This window comes from Panulirus ornatus, chromosome 46 (assembly GCF_036320965.1).
Source record: "Panulirus ornatus isolate Po-2019 chromosome 46, ASM3632096v1, whole genome shotgun sequence".
Taxonomy (NCBI): domain Eukaryota; kingdom Metazoa; phylum Arthropoda; class Malacostraca; order Decapoda; family Palinuridae; genus Panulirus; species Panulirus ornatus.
The window spans coordinates 26,342,006-26,366,828 of NC_092269.1; the positions used below are offsets into that span (position 1 = coordinate 26,342,006).

The window sequence follows — 24,823 nt, forward strand, 5'->3', positions numbered from 1 at the left end:
CGCTGTTCCCCCGTTTGCGAGGTAGGCAAAAAGGGGGAAAAGTGAAAGAAATGCCCCAAACCCCCCCCCCATACATATGTATATACATACGTCCACACACGCAAATATACATACCTACACAGCTTTCCATGGTTTACCCCAGACGCTTCACATGCCTTGATTCAATCCACTGACAGCACGTCAACCCCGGTATACCACATCGCTCCAATTCACTCTATTCCTTGCCCTCCTTTCACCCTCCTGCATGTTCAGGCCCCGATCACACAAAATCTTTTTCACTCCATCTTTCCACCTCCAATTTGGTCTCCCTCTTCTCCTTGTTCCCTCCACCTCCGACACATATATCCTCTTGGTCAATCTTTCCTCACTCATCCTCTCCATGTGCCCAAACCACTTCAAAACACCCTCTTCTGCTCTCTCAACCACGCTCTTTTTATTTCCACACATCTCTCTTACCCTTACGTTACTCACTCGATCAAACCACCTCACACCACACATTGTCCTCAAACATCTCATTTCCAGCACATCCATCCTCCTGCGCACAACTCTATCCATAGCCCACGCCTCGCAACCATACAACATTGTTGGAACCACTATTCCTTCAAACATACCCATTTTTGCTTTCCGAGATAATGTTCTCGACTTCCACACATTCTTCAAGGCCCCCAGAATTTTCGCCCCCTCCCCCACCCTATGATCCACTTCCGCTTCCATGGTTCCATCCGCTGCCAGATCCACTCCCAGATATCTAAAACACTTCACTTCCTCCAGTTTTTCTCCATTCAAACTCACCTCCCAATTGACTTGACCCTCAACCCTACTGTACCTAATAACCTTGCTCTTATTCACATTTACTCTTAACTTTCTTCTTCCACACACTTTACCAAACTCAGTCACCAGCTTCTGCAGTTTCTCACATGAATCAGCCACCAGCGCTGTATCATCAGCGAACAACAACTGACTCACTTCCCAAGCTCTCTCATCCCCAACAGACTTCATACTTGCCCCTCTTTCCAAAACTCTTGCATTTACCTCCCTAACAACCCCATCCATAAACAAATTAAACAACCATGGAGACATCACACACCCCTGCCGCAAACCTACATTCACTGAGAACCAATCACTTTCCTCTCTTCCTACACGTACACATGCCTTACATCCTCGATAAAAACTTTTCACTGCTTCTAACAACTTTCCTCCCACACCATATATTCTTAATACCTTCCACAGAGCATCTCTATCAACTCTATCATATGCCTTCTCCAGATCCATAAATGCTACATACAAATCCATTTGCTTTTCTAAGTATTTCTCACATACATTCTTCAAAGCAAACACCTGATCCACACATCCTCTACCACTTCTGAAACCACACTGCTCTTCCCCAATCTGATGCTCTGTACATGCCTTCACCCTCTCAATCAATACCCTCCCATATAATTTACCAGGAATACTCAACAAACTTATACCTCTGTAATTTGAGCACTCACTCTTATCCCCTTTGCCTTTGTACAATGGCACTATGCACGCATTCCGCCAATCCTCAGGCACCTCACCATGAGTCATACATACATTAAATAACCTTACCAACCAGTCAACAATACAGTCACCCCCTTTTTTAATAAATTCCACTGCAATACCATCCAAACCTGCTGCCTTGCCGGCTTTCATCTTCCGCAAAGCTTTCACTACCTCTTCTCTGTTTACCAAATCATTTTCCCTAACCCTCTCACTTTGCACACCACCTCGACCAAAACACCCTATATCTGCCACTCTATCATCAAACACATTCAACAAACCTTCAAAATACTCACTCCATCTCCTTCTCACATCACCACTACTTGTTATCACCTCCCCATTTGCGCCCTTCACTGAAGTTCCCATTTGCTCCCTTGTCTTACGCACTTTATTTACCTCCTTCCAGAACATCTTTTTATTCTCCCTAAAATTTAATGATACTCTCTCACCCCAACTCTCATTTGCCCTTTTTTTCACCTCTTGCACCTTTCTCTTGACCTCCTGTCTCTTTCTTTTATACATCTCCCACTCAATTGCATTTTTTCCCTGCAAAAATCGTCCAAATGCCTCTCTCTTCTCTTTCACTAATACTCTTACTTCTTCATCCCACCACTCACTACCCTTTCTAATCAACCCACCTCCCACTCTTCTCATGCCACAAGCATCTTTTGCGCAATCCATCACTGATTCCCTAAATACATCCCATTCCTCCCCCACTCCCCTTACTTCCATTGTTCTCACCTTTTTCCATTCTGTACTCAGTCTCTCCTGGTACTTCCTCACACAGGTCTCCTTCTCAAGCTCACTTACTCTCACCACCCTCTTCACCCCAACATTCACTCTTCTTTTCTGAAAACCCATACAAATCTTCACCTTAGCCTCCACAAGATAATGATCAGACATCCCTCCAGTTGCACCTCTCAGCACATTAACATCCAAAAGTCTCTCTTTCGCACGCCTGTCAATTAACACGTAATCCAATAACGCTCTCTGGCCATCTCTCCTACTTACATAAGTATACTTATGTATATCTCGCTTTTTAAACCAGGTATTCCCAATCATCAGTCCTTTTTCAGCACATAAATCTACAAGCTCTTCACCATTTCCATTTACAACACTGAACACCCCATGTATACCAATTATTCCCTCAACTGCCACATTACTCACCTTTGCATTCAAATCACCCATCACTATAACCCGGTCTCGTGCATCAAAACCACTAACACACTCATTCAGCTGCTCCCAAAACACTTGCCTCTCTTGATCTTTCTTCTCATGCCCAGGTGCATATGCACCAATAATCACCCACCTCTCTCCATCAACTTTCAGTTTTACCCATATTAATCGAGAATTTACTTTCTTACACTCTATCACATACTCCCACAACTCCTGTTTCAGGAGTATTGCTACTCCTTCCCTTGCTCTTGTCCTCTCACTAACCCCTGACTTTACTCCCCAGACATTCCCAAACCACTCTTCCCCTTTACCCTTGAGCTTCGTTTCACTCAGAGCCAAAACATCCAGGTTCCTTTCCTCAAACATACTACCTATCTCTCCTTTTTTCACATCTTGGTTACATCCACACACATTTAGGCACCCCACTCTGAGCCTTCGAGGAGGATGAGCACTCCCCGCGTGACTCCTTCTTCTGTTTCCCATTTTAGAAAGTTAATACAAGGAGGGGAGGATTTCTGGCCCCCCGCTCCCGTCCCCTCTAGTCGCTTTCTACGACACGCGAGGAATACGTGGGAAGTATTCTTTCACCCCTATCCCCAGGGATAATATACATATATATATACATATACACATACACACACATACACATACATACGCACATATACACACACACACACACTACATATATATACATATGAAAATGTAAGAAACAATTTAGAAAACTGAAACTTCTAGCTTGAAATGAATGAAAAAAATGAATGTCACATAATGGTTCAACCTCTGGCTATGGAAAAAAGGAAATGTATAATTTATTTACACAAACGTCAATAGCAGTTCTCATCAATTTAACCACTGTATCAATAAGCTTCAATGTCTAAGCTACATTTTTCTCCAATTTCACTATTTTCCTTCACATTTTCAATTGTGTCTGAAGGTTCTACTTCAAGAGTGATTGTTTTTCCAGTAAGGGTCTTCACATCTTGGTTACATCCACACACATTTAGGCACCCCACTCTGAGCCTTCGAGGAGGATGCTTTACTTGTGGTGCTGACTTCCCTCTTTAAATTTGATCGCCGTTTCCCGCGTCTGTGGGTGATGAACTGCTAGACTCCTACTTTCGCACCCTTCATATATATATATACATATATATATACATATATATATATATATATATATATATATATATATATTATATATATATATATATATATATATATATATATATATATATATATATATATACATATATATATATATATATATATATATATATATATATATATATATATATATATATATATATATATATATATATATATCTTTTTTTTCTTTCACACTCTTCGCCATTTCCCGCATTAGCGAGGTAGCGTGAGAACAAAGGACTGGGCCTTTGACGAAATATCCTCACCTGGCCCCCTTCTCTCGTTCCCTCTTTTGAAAAAAAAAAAAAAAAAGCGAGAGGGGAGGATTTCCAGCCACCCGCTCCCTCCCCTTTTAGTCGCCTTCTACGACACGCAGGGAATACGTGGGAAGTATTCTTTCTCCCCTATCCCCATATATATATAATTTTTTTTTTTTTTTTGCTTTGTCGCTGTCTCCCGCGTTTGCGAGGTAGCGCAAGGAAACAGACGAAAGAAATGGCCCAACCCACCCCCATACACATGTATATACATACGTCCACACACGCAAATATACATACCTACACAGCTTTCCATGGTTTACCCCAGACGCTTCACATGCCTTGATTCAATCCACTGACAGCACTTCAACCCCGGTATACCACATAGCTCCAATTCACTCTATTCCTTGCCCTCCTTTCACCCTCCTGCATGTTCAGGCCCCGATCACACAAAATCTTTTTCACTCCATCTTTCCACCTCCAATTTGGTCTCCCTCTTCTCCTCGTTCCCTCCACCTCTGACACATATATCCTCTTGGTCAATCTTTCCTCACTCATTCTCTCCATGTGCCCAAACCATTTCAAAACACCCTCTTCTGCTCTCTCAACCACACTCTTTTTATTTCCACACATCTCTCTTACCCTTACGTTACTTACTCGATCAAACCACCTCACACCACACATTGTCCTCAAACATCTCATTTCCAGCACATCCATCTTCCTGCGCACAACTCTATCCAAAGCCCACGCCTCGCAACCATACAACATTGTTGGAACCACTATTCCTTCAAACATACCCATTTTTGCTTTCCGAGATAATGTTCTCGACTTCCACACATTCTTCAAGGCTCCCAGAATTTTCGCCCCCTCCCCCACCCTATGATCCACTTCCGCTTCCATGGTTCCACCCGCTGCCAGATCCTCTCCCAGATATCTAAAACACTTCACATCCTCCAGTTTTTCTCCATTCAAACTCACCTCCCAATTGACTTGACCCTCAACCCTACTGTACCCAATAACCTTGCTCTTATTCACATTTACTCTTAACTTTCTTCTTTCACACACTTTACCAAACTCAGTCACCAGGTTCTGCAGTTTCTCACATGAATCAGCCACCAGCGCTGTATCATCAGCGAACAACAACTGACTCACTTCCCAAGCTCTCTCATCCCCAACAGACTTCATACTTGCCCCTCTTTCCAAAACTCTTGCATTCACCTCCCTAACAACCCCATCCATAAACAAATTAAACAACCATGGAGACATCACACACCCCTGCCGCAAACCTACATTCACTGAGAACCAATCACTTTCCTCTCTTCCTACACGTACACATGCCTTACATCCTCGATAAAAACTTTTCACTGCTTCTAACAACTTGCCTCCCACACCATATATTCTTAATACCTTCCACAGAGCATCTCTATCAACTCTATCATATGCCTTCTCCAGATCCATAAATGCTACATACAAATCCATTTGCTTTTCTAAGTATTTCTCACATACATTCTTCAAAGCAAACACCTGATCCACACATCCTATACCACTTCTGAAACCACACTGCTCTTCCCCAATCTGATGCTCTGTACATGCCTTCACCCTCTCAATCAATACCCTCCCATATATATATATATATATATATATATATATATATATATATATATATATATATATATATATATATATATATATATATATATCCCTGGGGATAGGGGAGAAAGAATACTTCCCACGTATTCCCTGCGTGTCGTAGAAGGCGACTAAAAGGGGAGGGAACGGGGGGCTGGAAATCCTCCCCCTCTTGTTTTTTTTTTTTTAATTTTCCAAAAGAAGGAACAGAGAACGAAGCCAGATGAGGATATTCCCTCAGAGGCCCAGTCCTCAGTTCTTAACGCTACCTTGCTAACGCGGGAAATGGCGAATGGTTTGAAAGAAAAAGATATATATATATATATATATATATATATATATAGAGAGAGAGAGAGAGAGAGAGAGAGAGAGAGAGAGAGAGAGAGAGAGAGAGAGAGAGAGAGAGAGAGAGAGAGACATAATGAAATGAACTGATAGATAGGCAGCTTGATGAATATAGTACATATCAAGTATGATCGGCGTTATCACACTCTGATATTCCTCTCTCTCTCTCTCTCTCTCTCTCTCTCTCTCTCTCTCTCTCTCTCTCTCTCTCTCTCTCTCTCTCTCTCTCTCTCTCTCTCAGTCAGTAACTTCCCAGTCACTGCCTTGCATGAGCTAAGGTTTTAACCTTGCCTCACTTCCCTCATGTGGTTCCAGGTTACGACCGTTCCAGCAACGGTTTTCTCAGCAGATGACAGATATATTATCCAACAGACGGTAAAGATTCTCGTTGATTAATGGGAAATTCCACCCCATTAAAGATCCAGATTAAACCCCAGACCTATGAATCATGGCTTGAATACTCCATCATCCAGGAGAGGGTCTGGAAGACACACTCTGGGTTCACAGGTCTATCATCATGTTTCCAGGTTCCTCTCCCTCCTGGGGGATCTCCAGCATCTTCTGAGACGATTCCAGTCTTTTGGAACGGGACTGGTAAAATGAAGAATTTCTTCATATCCAAGAAATGAAATATCTTTTTTTTCCCGTATAAGACTTCCGTTCAAAAGAAATTCTCGCGAGCAGATACCAAGGATTCCTCCAGGCACGGCAAGGCCGGTAGATATTATACCTCGGCTGATGAGGGACTGCCACTCTCTGGGCAAACGGCAACGTGTCATGGGTCACCCACCCCTGGAGTGAGGCTGACGACCCTTGTGATGATGATGATGGGCCGGAGGAGAGCGGCGTCACACGGCACATGGAAGGCGATGAAAGAGTGACTGAGTCACTAGGGTTATGGTGACTGGGTCACTAGAGTTATGGTGACTGGGTCACTAGGGTTATGGTGACTGAGTCACTAGGGTTATGGTGACTGAGTCACTAGGGTTATGGTGGCTGGGTCACTAGAGTTATGGTGACTGGGTCACTAGAGTTATGGTGACTGAGTCACTAGGGTTATGGTGACTGGGTCACTAGAGTTATGGTGACTGGGTCACTAGAGTTATGGTGACTGAGTCACTAGGGTTATGGTGACTGGGTCACTAGGGTTATGGTGACTGGGTCACTAGGGTTATGGTGACTGGGTCACTAGAGTTATGGTGACTGAGTCACTAGAGTTATGGTGACTGAGTCACTAGGGTTATGGTGACTGGGTCACTAGAGTTATGGTGACTGGGTCACTAGAGTTATGGTGACTGAGTCACTAGGGTTATGGTGACTGAGTCACTAGAGTTATGGTGACTGGGTCACTAGGGTTATGGTGACTGAGTCACTAGGGTTATGGTGACTGGGTCACTAGGGTTATGGTGACTGGGTCACTAGAGTTATGGTGACTGAGTCACTAGGGTTATGGTGACTGGGTCACTAGGGTTATGGTGAGTGAGTCACTAGAGTTATGGTGACTGAGTCACATATCACGTATAGATTTCTCGTTAACACCAACTGATTCCCTTGATAATTCCAGTGATTGATTCCTCGATATCGTCATGATTCCTCGAAATCAAGTCTTGATTCGTCGATATCAAGTCTTGATTCGTCGATATCAAGTCTTGATTCGTCGATATCAAGTCTTGATTCGTCGATATCAAATCTTGATTCCTCGATACCAAGTCTTGATTTCTCGATATCAAGTCTTGATTCCTCGATATCAATTCTTGATTCCTCGGTATCAAGTCTTGATTTTTCGATATCAAGCCTTGATTCTTCGATAACAAGTCTTGATTTCTCGATAGCAAGTCTTGATTCCTCGATGTCAAGTCTTGATTTCTCGACATCAAGTCTTGATTCCTCGATATCAAGTCTTAATTCCTCGATATTAAGTCTTGATTCCTCGATATCAGGTCATGATTCCTCGATATCGTCATGATTCCTCGATATCAAGTCTTAATTCCTCGATATCAAGTCTTGGTTCTTCTATATCAAGTCTTGATTCGTCGATATCAAGACTTGATTCCTCGATATCAAATCTTGATTCCTCGATATCAAGTCTTGATTCCTTGATATCAAGTCTTGATTCCTCGATATCAAGTCTTGATTCCTCGATATCAAATCTTGATTCATCGATATCAAGACTTGATTCACCGATATCAAGTCTTGATTCCTCGATATCAAGTCTTGATTCCTCGATATCAAGTCTTGATTCCTCGATATCAAGTCTTGATTCCTTGATATCGTCATGATTCCTCGATATCAAGTCTTGATTCCTTGATATCGTCATGATTCCTCGATATCAAGTCTTGATTCCTCGACATCAAGTCTTGATTCCTCGACATCAAGTCTTGATTCCTCGATATCATGTCTTGATTCCTTGACATCAAGTCTTGATTCCTCAATATCAAGTCTTGATTCCTCGATATCAAGTCTTGATTCCTCGATATCAAGTCTTGATTCCTCGATATCAAGTCTTGATTCCTCGATATCAAATCTTGCTTCCTCGATATCAAGTCTTGATTCCTCGATATCACGTCTTGATTCCTCGACATCGTCTTGATTCTTCGATAGCAAGTCTTGATTCCTCAACATCAAGTCTTGATTCCTCGACATCAAGTCTTGATTCCTCGATATCAAGTCTTGATTCCTCGATATCAAGTCTTGATTCCTCGATATCAGGTCTTGATTCCTCGACATCAAGTCTTGATTCCTCAATATCAAGTCTTGATTCCTCGATATCAAGTCTTGATTCCTCGACATCAAGTCTTGATTCCTCGATATCAAGTCTTGCTTCCTCGATATCGTCATGATTCCTCGATATCAAATCTTGATTCCTCGAAATCAAGTCTTGATTCCGCGATATCGTCATGATTCCTTGATACCGTCTTGATTCCTCAATATCAAGTCTTGATTTCTCGATATCTAGTCTTGATTCCTCGATATCAAGTCTTATTTTCTCGATATCGTCATGATTCCTCGATATCAAGTCTTGATTCCTCGATATCAAATGTTGATTCTTCGATATCAAGTCTTGATATCTCGATATCAAGTCTTGATTCCTCGATATCAAGTCTTGATTCCTCGATATCGTCATGATTCCTCGATATCAAGTCTTGATTCCTCGATATCAAGTCTTGATTCCTTAATATCAAGTCTTGATTTCTCGATATCGTCTTGATTCCTCTATGTTACATCTTGATTTGTCGATATCGCGTGAATATCACATATTAATACCTCTATATCACATAGATATCCTTATACAGAGGAGGACATCTGCTAAAGGGACATACATATCACTCTTCTAACCCTTGTGATAAACTAGAGAGGAATATCTGTAGCTGATGTAAAGGGAATTTCAGTGGCAAGATTATGAGACCCGAGACAGTTAAGATGAGAAGTTGCCTTCATCATCGCCACACTCTCGTAGGACCGGCACAGAGGGAGGTTGAGGTAATGCAATTGGTTCATGATGGCATACTAGTGACCTGCTTCATGTGATCCCTTAAGCTGAGGATGCCTGCGAAGAACATGGGGGAGTAACTCCCTGCTCTAACCAGACTACGAAGGACAAGTGGATCATGTAGATGAATCTCAAGTGAAGGTAATTATGCAGCATACGAGAGACATGGATTAGAATATGCATCTCAAGTCTGGACACCGCCCTTTGAGGAGCCACATAGAGCTCAAGGAGAAAGGTGCGATGGAGAACAACAAAGATAATAGGAGAGATGAGTTGCAGAGAGAAGAGTGGCTACAATTTTCATGTCCAAGCTAGGAAAGAAAAGAGGAAAGACGGAATGATAATTTCACATGAGGATGTGAATTCTGTACCATATTGCCTTCCATAACTGTACCGAGTCTGTCGTCGGAAGCAGTAAATGCGATTATCACATCATTATTGGTTATTCCAAACACAAGGACGGGATGGCAGTTACACCACATAACTCTGGTGGACTCAGCACGACATCGTTGAGAAAGTACAGGGTAGGTTCATGACAGATCGCTCAGGCTGGACAAGAGTAGGTCGTGATACATCAGTGACTTGGAAAAGATTGGGACATAGAGGTCACTGAGAAGGAAAAGGGTAGGTCATGATAGGTCGTTTCAATGGGGAAGAGTAGGTTATATCTAGGACATTTCGAGTGGGAAAGAGTAAGTCATAGAAGGTTATGGGAACGGGGCGATAAGTCTCATTAACTGAGAAAAGTTGAAAAATGGCAGGGAAGAAATGTGTCATAACTAGATCACTGAAGTACCATAGTCTAGATCATTACACCTTGTCTCAACGGTTGCTATCTTACTATCTAAGCTTTTTACCTGAGATGATATACCTGTATCTGTTTCCTGTATTGCTTCCTCCTCCCACGTTTTCATCCTAACATCTAGTTCCTCCAAGGCTTCACTGTTTTTCTTAACACTTATCGAAAGCCTATCAAATACTTAGCAAAACAAAAAAAAAAAGTGTATTCACCTTCTCTGACGAGAAAATCCCTGGTGAACTCCCTATAGCATCTTGAGCAGGCAACTCGAGAAGTTGGAGCCATTTGCTAGGATTTCACTAAGATTTAAAGAATTTCACAAAGATTCAAAAGATTTCACTAAGATTCAAGGGATTCCACTAAGATTCAAATGGGTCACTAAGCGGCACACAAAAAGACCTGTTTGAAACTGGGTCGGCGAGAGTAGGTCATAATTTGTGAGTCTGGATATCAATACAGATTGGCAGGTCTGGAGAGGTTTTGTGATGGTTCAGTCAACACAAAACTCCTTCATCTCCCTACTCTGCCCGGCTGATCCTCTGTTATCTAACGTCATGCTGAGGTGCTGGCCATTTCCCCTTCTGACCACAGGTGATGGTCGAGTCAGTGTCATGTTGATATTTTTCCCCATGAGTGAACTCGATGGGGTGCCCACTTATCTCATTACCGGGGGGGAGTCAGTTGCCCCCATGTATTCAGATGCAAGCCTGGCGCCTCCTGTGGTGAGGCCCGACGCCAATATCTGACACCCCAGTACACACACACACACACGATGCGTGTAAATGGCTCTGCTGCTAATATTTTCAGTTGTGGATTTTTCGCATCGGAGAAGCGTTTCTCCCCAGCCTCACACTGCCCACCACGGGAAGGCTTCGGGAAGCCCTATATCTTCGTTGTAAAGGCGACACTGGTGGGGAAATTTACTCTTTTCTAATGGCGGCTGAGAGTAAGTGGAGTTCATTTTCCTGGTACTGAGAGGCAAAACCACAGGTTGCGTGTAACTTCACCATGACTTCTTATGATCCTGGTAAAAGGTCTGATAGCCTTTCCCCGACCTCCTTCAGCTGCTTTTGTTTATGGCTGGCGAACATGCAGCCTAGAACGTCAATAGTTGTACTGGTAGATCTTTCATCACTAGGCGGCCCTATACCAAGTTAGAATTTGGGTCAGGCCTTTCTTGACCACTTACAGTAGGGCAAGTTTATAGAAAGCTTTGGAAGCAGTGCAACAGGTCCAGTCTTCGGATGCACTGCAAAGCGTCCAGTTTATGGAGAGTTTTGGAAAATGTTATAAATCTTCTTTTCTTTAATTATGTCATTGACATTATTTTGTTTTTATAAATCATTATCAAAGTATTGCACAAAGAAGTATAGTTATCACTTCTCTGTATAAAGAAGTGATTGTTATGTTAAAACAATAATTTTGAGAGCTGGAGCTACGTATATGGCTGAAACGCAGAGTGACAGTGCAGACTCGCTCTCTCTGCTGGTGACTAGACGTGTGCACTGTGCACTCGCTCGCTCAGCTGATGGTTTGCTAGGTGACGAGAGGTGTGCACTGTGCACTCACTCGCTCTGCTGATGGCTTCCTAGGTGACGAGAGGTGTGCACTGTGCACTCGCTCACTCTGCTGATGGTTTGCTAGGTGACGAGAGGTGTGCGCTGGTGTCTCTGTGTATACAATCAGGTTGCATTTGCCCATATTGTTGTCATCTTTCCTTAATTAATTGTCACATCGAAGGATACGGTCATAGGCATTATTTCATGGAAGAAAAGCGCAGTATTTATGAGCAGGTTTGAATTTCACATTCAATTAGAATAAATGTTTCAGTGGCTAGTCCACCACGGCGTCCATCTTGTGTTCCGATCATAATTTGTTCTCTTGCAATATAATGTTTTGTTGATTTCTTCAAGTGTATCAGTGATCCTGACTTGTTCATTAATGCAATGTGATAAGCGTGTATTAGTGATCCTGACTTGTTCATTAATGCAATGTGATCATTGTCAAGTTTGGTGTTTACAGATGTCACCCTCGATTTTTACCTTGAGGTACATAAGCCAGGGCTGATATGTTCTGGGATCGATACCCACCGGGGTTGAGGGCGGTTGGGATCGTAACACATGATTCTACGATCTTTGGGACACAGAGCGTATCCATACGTGACTGTCTAAGAGGGACAGCCTTTCATACTGTCACGCTAATTGACCATCTCGTATTCTCATATGAATTTCTGTTCTTTCTTCTTCTTCTTCTTCTTCTTCTTCTTCTTCTTCTTCTTCTTCTTCTTCTGAATTACCTTGATATCCCGTCTGTGTCAGAAACTATCTGTAACATCCCCAAAGTTCAGTAGCAAATTTGCTCGTAGCATCTCAGGACTGGCAACAGCTGTGAGGACAGTCTCACAGCCATGCGTCAAAGTCGTGAGGAAAGTCTCACAGTGATATACGCCAAGGTCGTGAGCATGGTCTCTCAAGTGATTCTTGCCAGGGTCGTGAGGATAGTCTCTCAAGTGATTCTTGCCAGGGTCGTGAGGATAGTCTCTCAAGCGATTCTTGCCAGGGTCGTGAGGATGGTCTCTCAAGTGATTCTTGCCAGGGTCGTGAGGATAGTCTCTCAAGTGATTCTTGCCAGGGTCGTGAGGATAGTCTCTCAAGTGATTCTTGTCAGAGTCGTGAGGATAGTCTCTCAAGTGATTCTTGTCAGGGTCGTGAGGATAGTCTCTCAAGTGATTCTTGCCAGAGTCGTGTGGATAGTCTCTCAAGTGATTCTTGTCAGGGTCATGAGGATAGTCTCTCAGGTGATTCTTGCCAGGGTCGTGAGGATAGTCTCTCAAGTGATTCTTGCCAGGGTCGTGAGGATAGTCTCTCAAGTGATTCTTGCCAAGGTCGTGAGGATAGTCTCTCAAGTGATTCTTGTCAGGGTCGTGAGGATAGTCTCTCAAGTGATTCTTGCCAGGGTCGTGTGGATAGTCTCTCAAGTGATTCTTGTAAGGGTCGTGAGGATAGTCTCTCAAGTGATTCTTGCCAGGGTCGTGAGGATAGTCTCTCAAGTGATTCTTGACAGGGTCGTGTGGATAGTCTCTCAAGTGATTCTTGCCAGGGTCGTGAGGATAGTCTCTCAGGTGATTCTTGTCAGGTTCGTGAGCATATTCTCTCAAGTGATTCTTGCCAGGGTCGTGAGGATAGTCTCTCAAGTGATTCTTGTCAGGGTCGTGAGGATAGTCTCTCAAGTGATTCTTGCCAGGGTCGTGAGGATAGTCTCTCAAGTGATTCTTGTCAGGGTCGTGAGGATAGTCTCTCAAGTGATTCTTGCCAGGGTCGTGAGGATAGTCTCTCAAGTGATTCTTGCCGGGGTCATGAGGATAGTCTCTCAAGTGATTCTTGTCAGAGTCGTGAGGATAGTCTCTCAAGTGATTCTTGCCAGGGTCGTGAGGATAGTCTCTCAAGTGATTCTTGTCAGGGTCGTGAGGATAGTCTCTCAAGTGATTCTTGCCAGGGTCGTGAGGATAGTCTCTCAGGTGATTCTTGCCGGGGTCATGAGGATAGTCTCTCAAGTGATTCTTGCCAGGGTCGTGAGGATAGTCTCTCAAGTGATTCTTGCCAGGGTCGTGAGGATAGTCTCTCAAGTGATTCTTGCCAGGGTCGTGAGGATAGTCTCTCAGGTGATTCTTGCCGGGGTCATGAGGATAGTCTCTCAAGTGATTCTTGTCAGAGTCGTGAGGATAGTCTCTCAAGTGATTCTTGCCAGGGTCGTGAGGATAGTCTCTCAGTGATTCTTGCCAGGGTCGTGTGAATAGTCTCTCAAGCGATTCTTGCCAGGGTCATGAGGATAGTCTCTCAAGTGATCCTTGCCAGGGTCGTGAGGATAGTCTCTCAAGTGATTCTTGCCAGGGTCGTGAGGTAGTCTCTCAAGTGATTCTTGCCAGTGTCGTGAGGATAGTCTCTCAAGTGATTCTTTCCGGGTTCGTGAGGATAGTCTCTCAGGTGATTCTTGCAGGGTCGTGAGGATGTCTCTCAAGTGATTTTTGCCAGGGTCGTGAGGATAGTCTCTCAAGTGATTCTTGCCGGGGTCGAGAGGATAGTCTCTCAGTGATTCTTGCCAGGGTCGTGTGAATAGTCTCTCAAGCGATTCTTGCCAGGGTCATGAGGATAGTCTCTCAAGTGATCCTTGCCAGGGTCGTGAGGATAGTCTCTCAAGTGATTCTTGCCAGGGTCGTGAGGCTAGTCTCTCAAGTGATTCTTGCCAGTGTCGTGAGGATAGTCTCTCAAGTGATTCTTTCCGAGTTCGTGAGGATAGTCTCTCAGGTGATTCTTGCCAGGGTCGTGAGGATTGTCTCTCAAGTGATTTTTGCCAGGGTCGTGAGGATAGTCTCTCAAGTGATTCTTGCCGGGGTCGAGAGGATAGTCTCTCAAGTGATTCTTGCCGGGGTCGTGAGGATAGTCTCTCAAGTGATTCTTGCCAGGGTCGTGAGGATAGTCTCTCAAGCGATTCTTGCCAGGGTCGTGAGGATAGTCTCTCAAGTGATTCTTGCCGGGGTCGTGAGGATCGTCTCTCAAGTGATTCTTGCCAGGGTCGTGAGGATAGTCTCTCAAGTGATTCTTGCCAGGGTCGTGAGGATAGTCTCTCTAGTGATTCTTGTCAGGGTCGTGAGGATAGTCTCTCAAGTGATTCTTGCCAGGGTCGTGAGCATATTCTCTCAAGTGATTCTTGCCAGGGTCGTGAGGATAGTCTCTCAAGTGATTCTTGCCAGGGTCGTGAGGATAGTCTCTCAAGTGATTCTTGCCGGGGTCGTGAGGATAGTCTCCCAAGTGATTCTTGCCGGGGTCGTGAGGATAGTCTCTCAAGTGATTCTTGCCAGGGTCGTGAGGATAGTCTCTCAAGTGATTCTTGCCAGGGTCGTGAGGATAGTCTCTCAAGTGATTCTTGCCAGGGTCGTGAGGATAGTCTCTCAAGTGATTCTTGTCAGGGTCGTGAGGATAGTCTCTCAAGTGATTCTTGCCAGGATCGTAAGCATATTCTCTCAAGTGATTCTTGCCAGGGTCGTGAGGATAGTCTCTCAAGTGATTCTTGCCAGTGTCGTGAGGATAGTCTCAAGTGATTCTTGCCGTGGTCGTGAGGATAGTCTCTCAAGTGATTCTTGCCGGGGTCGTGAGGATAGTCTCTCAAGTGATTCTTGCCAGGGTCGTGAGGATAGTCTCTCAAGTGATTCTTGCCGGGGTCGTGAAGATAGTTTCTCAAGTGATTCTTGCCAGGGTCGTGAGGATAGTCTCTCAAGTGATTCTTGCCAGGGTCGTGAGGATAGTCTCTCAAGTGATTCTTGCCAGGGTCCTGAGGATAGTCTCTCAAGTGATTCTTGCCGGGGTCGTGAGGATAGTCTCTCAAGTGATTCTTGCCAGGGTCGTGAGGATAGTCTCCCAAGTGATTCTTGCCAGGGTCGTGAGGATAGTCTCCAAGTGATTCTTGCCAGGGTCGTGAGGATAGTCTCTCAAGTGATTCTTGCCGGGGTCGTGAGGATAGTCTCTCAAGTGATTCTTGCCAGGGTCGTGAGGATAGTCTCCCAAGTGATTCTTGCCAGGGTCGTGAGGATAGTCTCTCAAGTGATTCTTGCCAGGGTCGTGAGGATAGTCTCCCAAGTGATTCTTGCCAGGGTCGTGAGGATAGTCTCCAAGTGATTCTTGCCAGGGTCGTGAGGATAGTCTCTCAAGTGATTCTTGCCGGGGTCGTGAGGATAGTCTCTCAAGTGATTCTTGCCAGGGTCGTGAGGATAGTCTCCCAAGTGATTCTTGCCAGGGTCGTGAGGATAGTCTCCCAAGTGATTCTTGCCAGGGTCGTGAGGATAGTCTCCCAAGTGATTCTTGCCAGGGTCGTGAGGATAGTCTCCCAAGTGATTCTTGCCAGGGTCGTGAGGATAGTCTCCCAAGTGATTCTTGCCAGGGTCGTGAGGATAGTCTCTCAAGTGATTCTTGCCAGGGTCGTGAGGATAGTCTCTCAAGTGATTCTTGCCAGGGTCGTGAGGATAGTCTCCCAAGTGATTCTTGCCAGGGTCGTGAGGATAGTCTCTCAAGTGATTCTTGCCAGGGTCGTGAGGATAGTCTCCCAAGTGATTCTTGCCAGGGTCGTGAGGATAGTCTTTCAAGTGATACACAACAGGGCTGTGAGGTTATTCAGGGCCTATCCTCCTCACTGCACCTGAACTGACGTCCACCCTTGTTGTCGCGGAGTGAGTTTGGTCAGGTTATTACATTGTCTGGCCCTGAGCAGTGAGGCAACACGCTGGCTCCAGTAATTAGGTCTGGCTCATCATATAAATGCTTTGCAGTGACTAAATGATCTCAAAATTACCTTCCCTGGTTACATTAGCAATTTATCATCAGATTCGTATTCTGGTCAAGAGAGAATGAGTTGATAGAAGTGATGGAAGCTGAAGGAGTCAATGAATTTTATCAACTAGAAGAGATAAATCACTGATTCTTGATCACGTGTGCCGCAAAATACCTTCATGTCTTTACGTCAGTGGAATAATCAGTCATAAGAAAAAAAGTACATAAAAAATACATGACTTATACTAGGGAAAACACAGAGGCAAGGAGGTCTTACAGATTTTGTGTCTGATAAAAGAAAGGTAATGATGGATCAGTTGCAATAAATCATACTGTGTTAGAGATCCTACATGTATTGTGAAAAGACGAAACTCTCTTGTCCTGGGAGAAATATAACAGACGTGGGATTTCTAGGACGCATTACATCTCGTCCTTTCTTGAAGAAGAAGGAAGGAGAGAAAGAAGATATATTCCTGATGTAATTGTGAGAGCCATTTTCCAGCAAGTGTGGGTGCATGGTTCTGTTTACTTGATTACGTGATCATTCTTTGTGTGTTAAGGTGGGAGAGAGTTGCCCCGTCTCTTAACCTTGTATATATGTACCAAGACCTGACGCCCCCCCCCCCCCCACACACACACATACACACTCCAGGTTCCCGTTTACGGACCAGCCCCGAGAAAAGAATGAGCACCTGGGTTTGGTGTGGGCCGACTACCGCGCTCAGGGTGCGAACCCTAAGATAGTTCGACCTCGGGCAAGCACGTGCGTCACTCACAGACACTGTGTGTGTGTGTGTGTGTGTGTGTGTGTGTGTGTGTGTGTGTGTGTGTAAGCGATTCCGATCCTTTCCCATGTATAACCGAGTTCTTACGATGGCACATCCGCCTCATCACCTCCGTGCGTCTGCATCGAGTGTTCTCAGAGAGCGGAAGAAGGCGATCCTCGCTGCTCATAAACAGAGTGAAATGAGAGCGTGATTGACTTCTTCCCTTCTGGGTTCTCCAAGTGCATGTCTCATCCATCACTCATACTGCAGAAAAATAGTAAATCATATTTCGAAGCCAAAGTGCTATACCTCTTCAGTTTTTGTGATCTTGCTTTAACTAACCAAATATATATATATATATATATATATATATATATATATATATATATATATATATATATATATATATATATATATATATATATATATATATATATATATATATGTGATCACAATTTTGCGGGTGATCAAGATATTCCTATGAGTCCACGGGGAAAATGAAAAACAAAAAGTTCTCAAGTGCACTTTCGTGTAATAATCACATCATCAGGGGAGACACAAGAGAGAAATATAACAGTCAGTTGATATACATCGAAGAGACGAAGCTTGGACGCCATTTCGCAAACATGTAATTGTCCAAAACATACAACGAGCGTTCATAAACTTATCATTTTACAAATCTTATCAACAATAAAGTTATCTAATTTGCATAGACCATCACTAATATTAAGATTATAATTCTTTGTGTATTTAATAAAAGAAGATTCAATGATATTTCTCTTGGTAATAAAGTTAGAGTTAATAACTGAGAAGGCGTTACTCCAGTCAATACAATGATCATAGTTTTTAACATGATTAAACAAGGCATTTGATTCTTGTCCCGTTCTTATATTATATCTATGTTGCTTAAGTCTAACAAAAAGATCCTTACCAGTCTGACCAACATAAAATCTATCACAGTTTCCACAAGAGACTTTATAGATGCAACCAAGAGAATTTTCTGGTGAATTCCTGATTAAGATATTCTTTATAGTATTATTGTTGCTAAAGGCAACATTTACATTAAAGGATTTAAGAAGCATGGGAAGCAAAGTGAAATTATCATTAAAAGGGAGAACTAAAAGATTCTTGGTGTCAATGGGAGGTTTGGGCTCAACTCTATAAAATGATTTCTTTGCTAACTTAAGGGATTTATCGATGAAAGATCTAGGGTACTTTAACTTAGATCCAATAGAATATATCTTCTCAAACTCATCATCAATAAACTCTGGACTGCAAATACGTAATGCCCTAAGGAACATAGATTGAAATGATGATAATTCAACTCTGTCATGTTGAGATGAATGATAATGGATATATGAGCATACATTGGTGGGTTTTCTGTATATGCTAAACTTAAACTTGTTTCCTTGTCTATGGATCATGCAACCTAAAAATGGTAACATACCATTATTTTCATTTTCCACAGTAAATTTGATGGAAGGTACTAAATTGTTAAGTAAGGGGAGAAATATTTGTACATTTTCATTTGTTGGCCAAACACAAAGAACATCATCTACATACCTAAACCATAATTGCATTAGAAGGTAAGATATCCTTTAGTAATTTTGTTTCAATAAATTCCATATAAAGATTACTTAGTACAGGTGAAAGAGGGTTACCCATTGCCATACCAAATTTTTGAGCATAATAATCTCCATCAAATTGAAATATACAGTCTTTTATACACAATTTTATCAGTTCAATGAAATTAGACTTTGAAACAGGTAAATGAATATCATCCAACACATCAAATAAATATTCTAAAAGGTCATCAACTGGAACTTTAGTGAAAAGTGAGGAAACATCAAAGCTAACTAGTTTGAAATCAAAATTAACAATGATATTGTTTAGCTTGTTGACTAAATCTACATTGTTCATGATATTAGAATTTGATACCTTACCCACTAAAGGGCTTAATAAAGAAACTAACCATTTTGACAATTTATATGTGATGGAGCCTACTGAACTCACTATAGGTCTTGCTGGAAAATTCTGTTTATGTGTTTTGATAAGTCCATACATATATGGCAATGAAGGGGACAAAGATGACAAACTTTTCATAAGAGAAATGTTACCTTTCAACAACTTCATTTCTTTATTGAAGTGAGAATTAACTGCTTCTAAGGGATTTTTACTAAGTTTAGAATATGTTGTGTTATCATTTAGAAGATCATTCGTTTTAGATAAATAGTTACTTTTGTCTAAAATCATAACAGAGTTAGCCTTATCTGCTTTAGTAATATGTATATCCTTGTCTTTTATTAAAGTATTGATAGCTCTAATGAATCTTTTAGGGCAATTAGCTTCCACTGGTTTTGACAAACTGGCATACACTAAACCCTTACAGATATTGATAATATCATTACTTAAATTACTGTATTTTTCTAAATTACAAAAAGACTTTGTGACATCAACACAGCTGGCTTCTCTGTTAGAGCACACAAGACTTAAACCATAGCCTAATGCACACAAGGAATCTTTATCTAGTTGTTTATTAGACAGGTTTACCACAAAAGTTGGGTCTGTGTTCTTGGTCCAGTCGCTGTTTTCAATAAGATGGTCCAACTTACGATTTAGTGACACTTGTAGCCTATTGCGTTCTTTACTTAATTTATCATAGCAATAGTCAAACATCCGGTTCTTCCAATGTGTCGGTATTGTAATTTGAGAGGCACGGTTCTTCTCTCTTGAAATGCGAAAAGCCTCCTCCATTTCAAGTTTCTTTAATTCAATGTTTTTCTTTAAAATAATATTTTGAAATTGGCAAATGGTCGACCAGACAGCTGCAACAAACGTTGAGGTAGGACAGATCTTGGCATCACTTGTTCATCAAGGCATTTCCTAAGAAATTCAAATCGTAACTTCAGTTGATGATCCTTGATTAGCGATTTGGAGAAAGCAGTAACGAAAGGAGAAAGTCCAGGACAGCTTGTAGAGAAGTAATAGAAGAGACGTGTGGAATACATGTTGGAAAGGATCACAATATTGCGCGTGATCAAGATATTCCTAAGAGTCCACGGGGAAAATGAAACACGAAAAGTTCCCAAGTGCACTTTCGTGTAATAAACACATCATCAGGGGAGACACAAGAAATATAACAGTCAGTTGATATACAACGAAGAGACGAAGCTAGGACGACATTTGGTAAACATGTGAATCACACTCGATCAAAAATCGTCCAAATGCCTCTCTCTTCTCTTTCACTAATAATCTTACTTCTTCATCCCACCACTCACTACCTTTTCTAATCAACCCACCTCCCACGCTTCTCATGCCACAAGCATCTTTTGTGCAAGCCATCACTGCTTCCCTAAATACATCCCATTCCTCCCCCACTCCCCTTACCTCATTTGTTCTCACCTTTTTCCATTCTGTACTCAGTCTCTCATGGTACTTCCTCACACAAGTCTCCTTCCCAAGCTCACTTACTCTCACCACTCTCTTCACCCCAACATTCTCTCTTCTTTTCTGAAAACCCCTACAAATCTTCACCTTCGCCTCCACAAGATAATGATCAGACATCCCTCCAGTTGCACCTCTCAGTACATTAACATCCAAAAGTCTCTCTTTCGCGCGACTATCAATTAACACGTAATCCAATAACGCTCTCTGGCCATCTCTCCTACTTGAATACGTATACTTATGTATATCTCGCTTTTTAAACCAGATACTCCCAATCACCAGTCCTTTTTCAGCACATAAATCTACAAGCTCTTCATCATTTCCATTTACAACACTGAACACCCCATGTATACCAATTTTTCCCTCAACTGCCACATTACTCACCTTTGCATTCAAATCACCCATCACTATAACCCAGTCTTGTGCATCAAAACCACTAACACACTCATTCAGCTGCTAACAAAAGACTTGCCTCTCATGATCTTTCTTCTCATGCCCCGGTGCATATGCACCACTAATCACCCATCTCTCTCCATCAACTCTCAGTTTTACCCATATCAATCTAGAATTTACTTTCTTCCACTATGTCACATACTCCCACAACTCCTGTTTCAGGAGTAGTGCTACTCCTTCCCTTGCTCTTGTACTCTCAATAACCCCTGACTTTACTCCCAAGACATTGCCTAACCACTCTTCCCCTTTACCCTTGAGCTTCGTTTCACTCAGAGCCAAAACCTCCAGGTTCGTTTCCTCAAACATACTACCTATCTCTCCTTTTTTCTCATCTTGGTTACATCGACAGACATTTAGACATCCCAATCTGAGCCTTCGAGGAGGATGAGCACTCCCCGGGTGACTCCCGCTCTCGTCCCTTTTAGTCGCCTTCCACGACACTTGAGGAATGCGTGGGAAGTATTCTTTCTCTCATATATATATATATATATATATATATATATATATATATATATATATATATATATATATATATATATATATATATATATATATATATAAATATATACATATATATATATATATATATGTATATATATATATATATATATATATATATATATATATATATATATATATATATATATATATATATATATATATATATATATATATATATATATATATATATATATATGTATATATATATATATATATATATATATATATATATATATATATATATATATATATATATATATATATATATATATATATATATATATATATATATATATGAGAGAAAGAATACTTCCCACGCATTCCTCACGAGTCGTGGAAGGCGACTAAAAGGGACGAGAGCGGGGGGCCAGAAACCCTCCCCTCCTTATATTTCAACTTTCTAAAAGGGGAAACAGAAGAAGGGAGTCACACGGGGAGTGCTCATCCTCCTCGAAGGCTCAGATTGGGGTGCCTAAATGTCTGTCGATGTAACCAAGATGAGAAAAAAGGAGAGATAGGTGCATATGCACCTGGGCATGAGAAGAAAGATCAAGAGAGGCAAGTGTTTTGGGAGCAGCTGAATCAGTGTGTTAGTGGTTTTGATGCACGAGACCGGGTCATAGTGATGGGTGATTTGAATGCAAAGGTGAGTAATGTGGCAGTTGAGGGAATAATTGGCATACATGGGGTGTTCAGTGTGGTAAATGGAAATGGTGAAGAGCTTGTAGATTTATGTGCTGAAAAAGGACTGATGATTGGGAATATCTGGTTTAAAAAGCGAGATATACATAAGTATACTTATGTAAGTAGGAGAGATGGCCAGAGAGCGTTATTGGACTACGTGTTAATTGACAGGCGTGCGAAAGAGAGACTTTTGGATGTTAATGTGCTGAGAGGTGCAACTGGAGGGATGTCTGATCATTATCTTGTGGAGGCTAAGGTGAAGATTTGTATGGGTTTTCAGAAAAGAAGAGTGAATGTTGGAGTCAAGAGGGTGGTGAGAGTAAGTGAGCTTGAGAAGGAGACCTGTGTGAGGAAGTACCAGGAGAGACTGAGTACAGAATGGAAAAAGGTGAGAACAATGGAAGTAAGGGGAGTGGGGGAGGAATGGGATGTATTTAGGGAATCAGTGATGGATTGCGCAAAAGATGCTTGTGGCATGAGAAGAGTGGGAGGTGGGTTGATTAGAAAGGGTAGTGAGTGGTGGGATGAAGAAGTAAGAGTATTAGTGAAAGAGAAGAGAGAGGCATTTGGACGATTTTTGCAGGGAAAAAATGCAATTGAGTGGGAAATGTATAAAAGAAAGAGACAGGAGGTCAAGAGAAAGGTGCAAGAGGTGAAAAAAAGGGCAAATGAGAGTTGGGGTGAGAGAGTATCATTAAATTTTAGGGAGAATAAAAAGATGTTCTGGAAGGAGGTAAATAAAGTGCGTAAGACAAGGGAGCAAATGGGAACTTCGGTGAAGGGCGCAAGTGGGGAGGTGATAACAAGTAGTGGTGATGTGAAAAGGAGATGGAGTGAGTATTTTGAAGGTTTGTTGAATGTGTTTGATGATAGAGTGGCAGATATAAGGTGTTTTGGTCGAGGTGGTGTGCAAAGTGAGAGGGTTAGGGAAAATGATTTGGTAAACAGAGAAGAGGTAGTGAAAGCTTTGCGGAAGATGAAAGCCGGCAAGGCAGCAGGTTTGGATGGTATTGCAATGGAATTTATTAAAAAAGGGGGTGACTGTATTGTTGACTGGTTGATAAGGTTATTTAATGTATGTATGACTCATGGTGAGGTGCCTGAGGATTGGCGGAATGCGTGCATAGTGCCATTGTACAAAGGCAAAGGGGATAAGAGTGAGTGCTCAAATTACAGAGGTATAAGTTTGTTGAGTATTCCTGGTAAATTATATGGGAGGGTATTGATTGAGAGGGTTAAGGCATGTACAGAGCATCAGATTGGGGAAGAGCAGTGTGGTTTCAGAAGTGGTAGAGGATGTGTGGATCAGGTGTTTGCTTTGAAGAATGTATGTGAGAAATACTTAGAAAAGCAAATGGATTTGTATGTAGCATTTATGGATCTGGAGAAGGCATATGATAGAGTTGATAGAGATGCTCTGTGGAAGGTATTAAGAATATATGGTGTGGGAGGAAAGTTGTTAGAAGCAGTGAAAAGTTTTTATCGAGGATGTAAGGCATGTGTACGTGTAGGAAGAGAGGAAAGTGATTGGTTCTCAGTGAATGTAGGTTTGCGGCAGGGGTGTGTGATGTCTCCATGGTTGTTTAATTTGTTTATGGATGGGGTTGTTAGGGAGGTAAATGCAAGAGTTTTGGAAAGAGGGGCAAGTATGAAGTCTGTTGGGGATGAGAGAGCTTGGGAAGTGAGTCAGTTGTTGTTCGCTGATGATACAGCGCTGGTGGCTGATTCATGTGAGAAACTGCAGAAGCTGGTGACTGAGTTTGGAAAAGTGTGTGGAAGAAGAAAGTTAAGAGTAAATGTGAATAAGATCAAGGTTATTAGGTACAGTAGGGTTGAGGGTCAAGTCAATTGGGAGGTGAGTTTGAATGGAGAAAAACTGGAGGAAGTGAAGTGTTTTAGATATCTGGGAGTGGATCTGGCAGCGGATGGAACCATGGAAGCGGAGGTGGATCATAGGGTGGGGGAGGGGGCGAAAATCCTGGGGGCCTTGAAGAATGTGTGGAAGTCGAGAACATTATCTCGGAAAGCAAAAATGGGTATGTTTGAAGGAATAGTGGTTCCAACAATGTTGTATGGTTGCGAGGCGTGGGCTATGGATAGAGTTGTGCGCAGGAGGATGGATGTGCTGGAAATGAGATGTTTGAGGACAATGTGTGGTGTGAGGTGGTTTGATCGAGTGCGTAACGTAAGGGTAAGAGAGATGTGTGGAAATAAAAAGAGCGTGGTTGAGAGAGCAGAAGAGGGTGTTTTGAAGTGGTTTGGGCACATGGAGAGGATGAGTGAGGAAAGATTGACCA

The 24,823-nt window shown here is 42.2% G+C and overlaps 1 protein-coding gene across 1 annotated transcript in view; it reads right to left on the minus strand.

The window, feature by feature from the left end:
• Nucleotides 1–11,893: 11,893 nt before the first annotated feature.
• Nucleotides 11,894–24,823, minus strand: part of LOC139763339 (substance-K receptor-like) — a 571,743-nt gene continuing 558,813 nt past the window's right edge. The window contains exons 7-8 of the mRNA XM_071689360.1: nt 12,400–12,490; nt 11,894–12,027 (exon numbers count right to left, since the gene is read on the minus strand). Coding sequence (XP_071545461.1) covers nt 11,894–12,027; nt 12,400–12,490 — 225 coding nt within the window. The remainder of the gene's footprint in view (nt 12,028–12,399; nt 12,491–24,823) is intronic.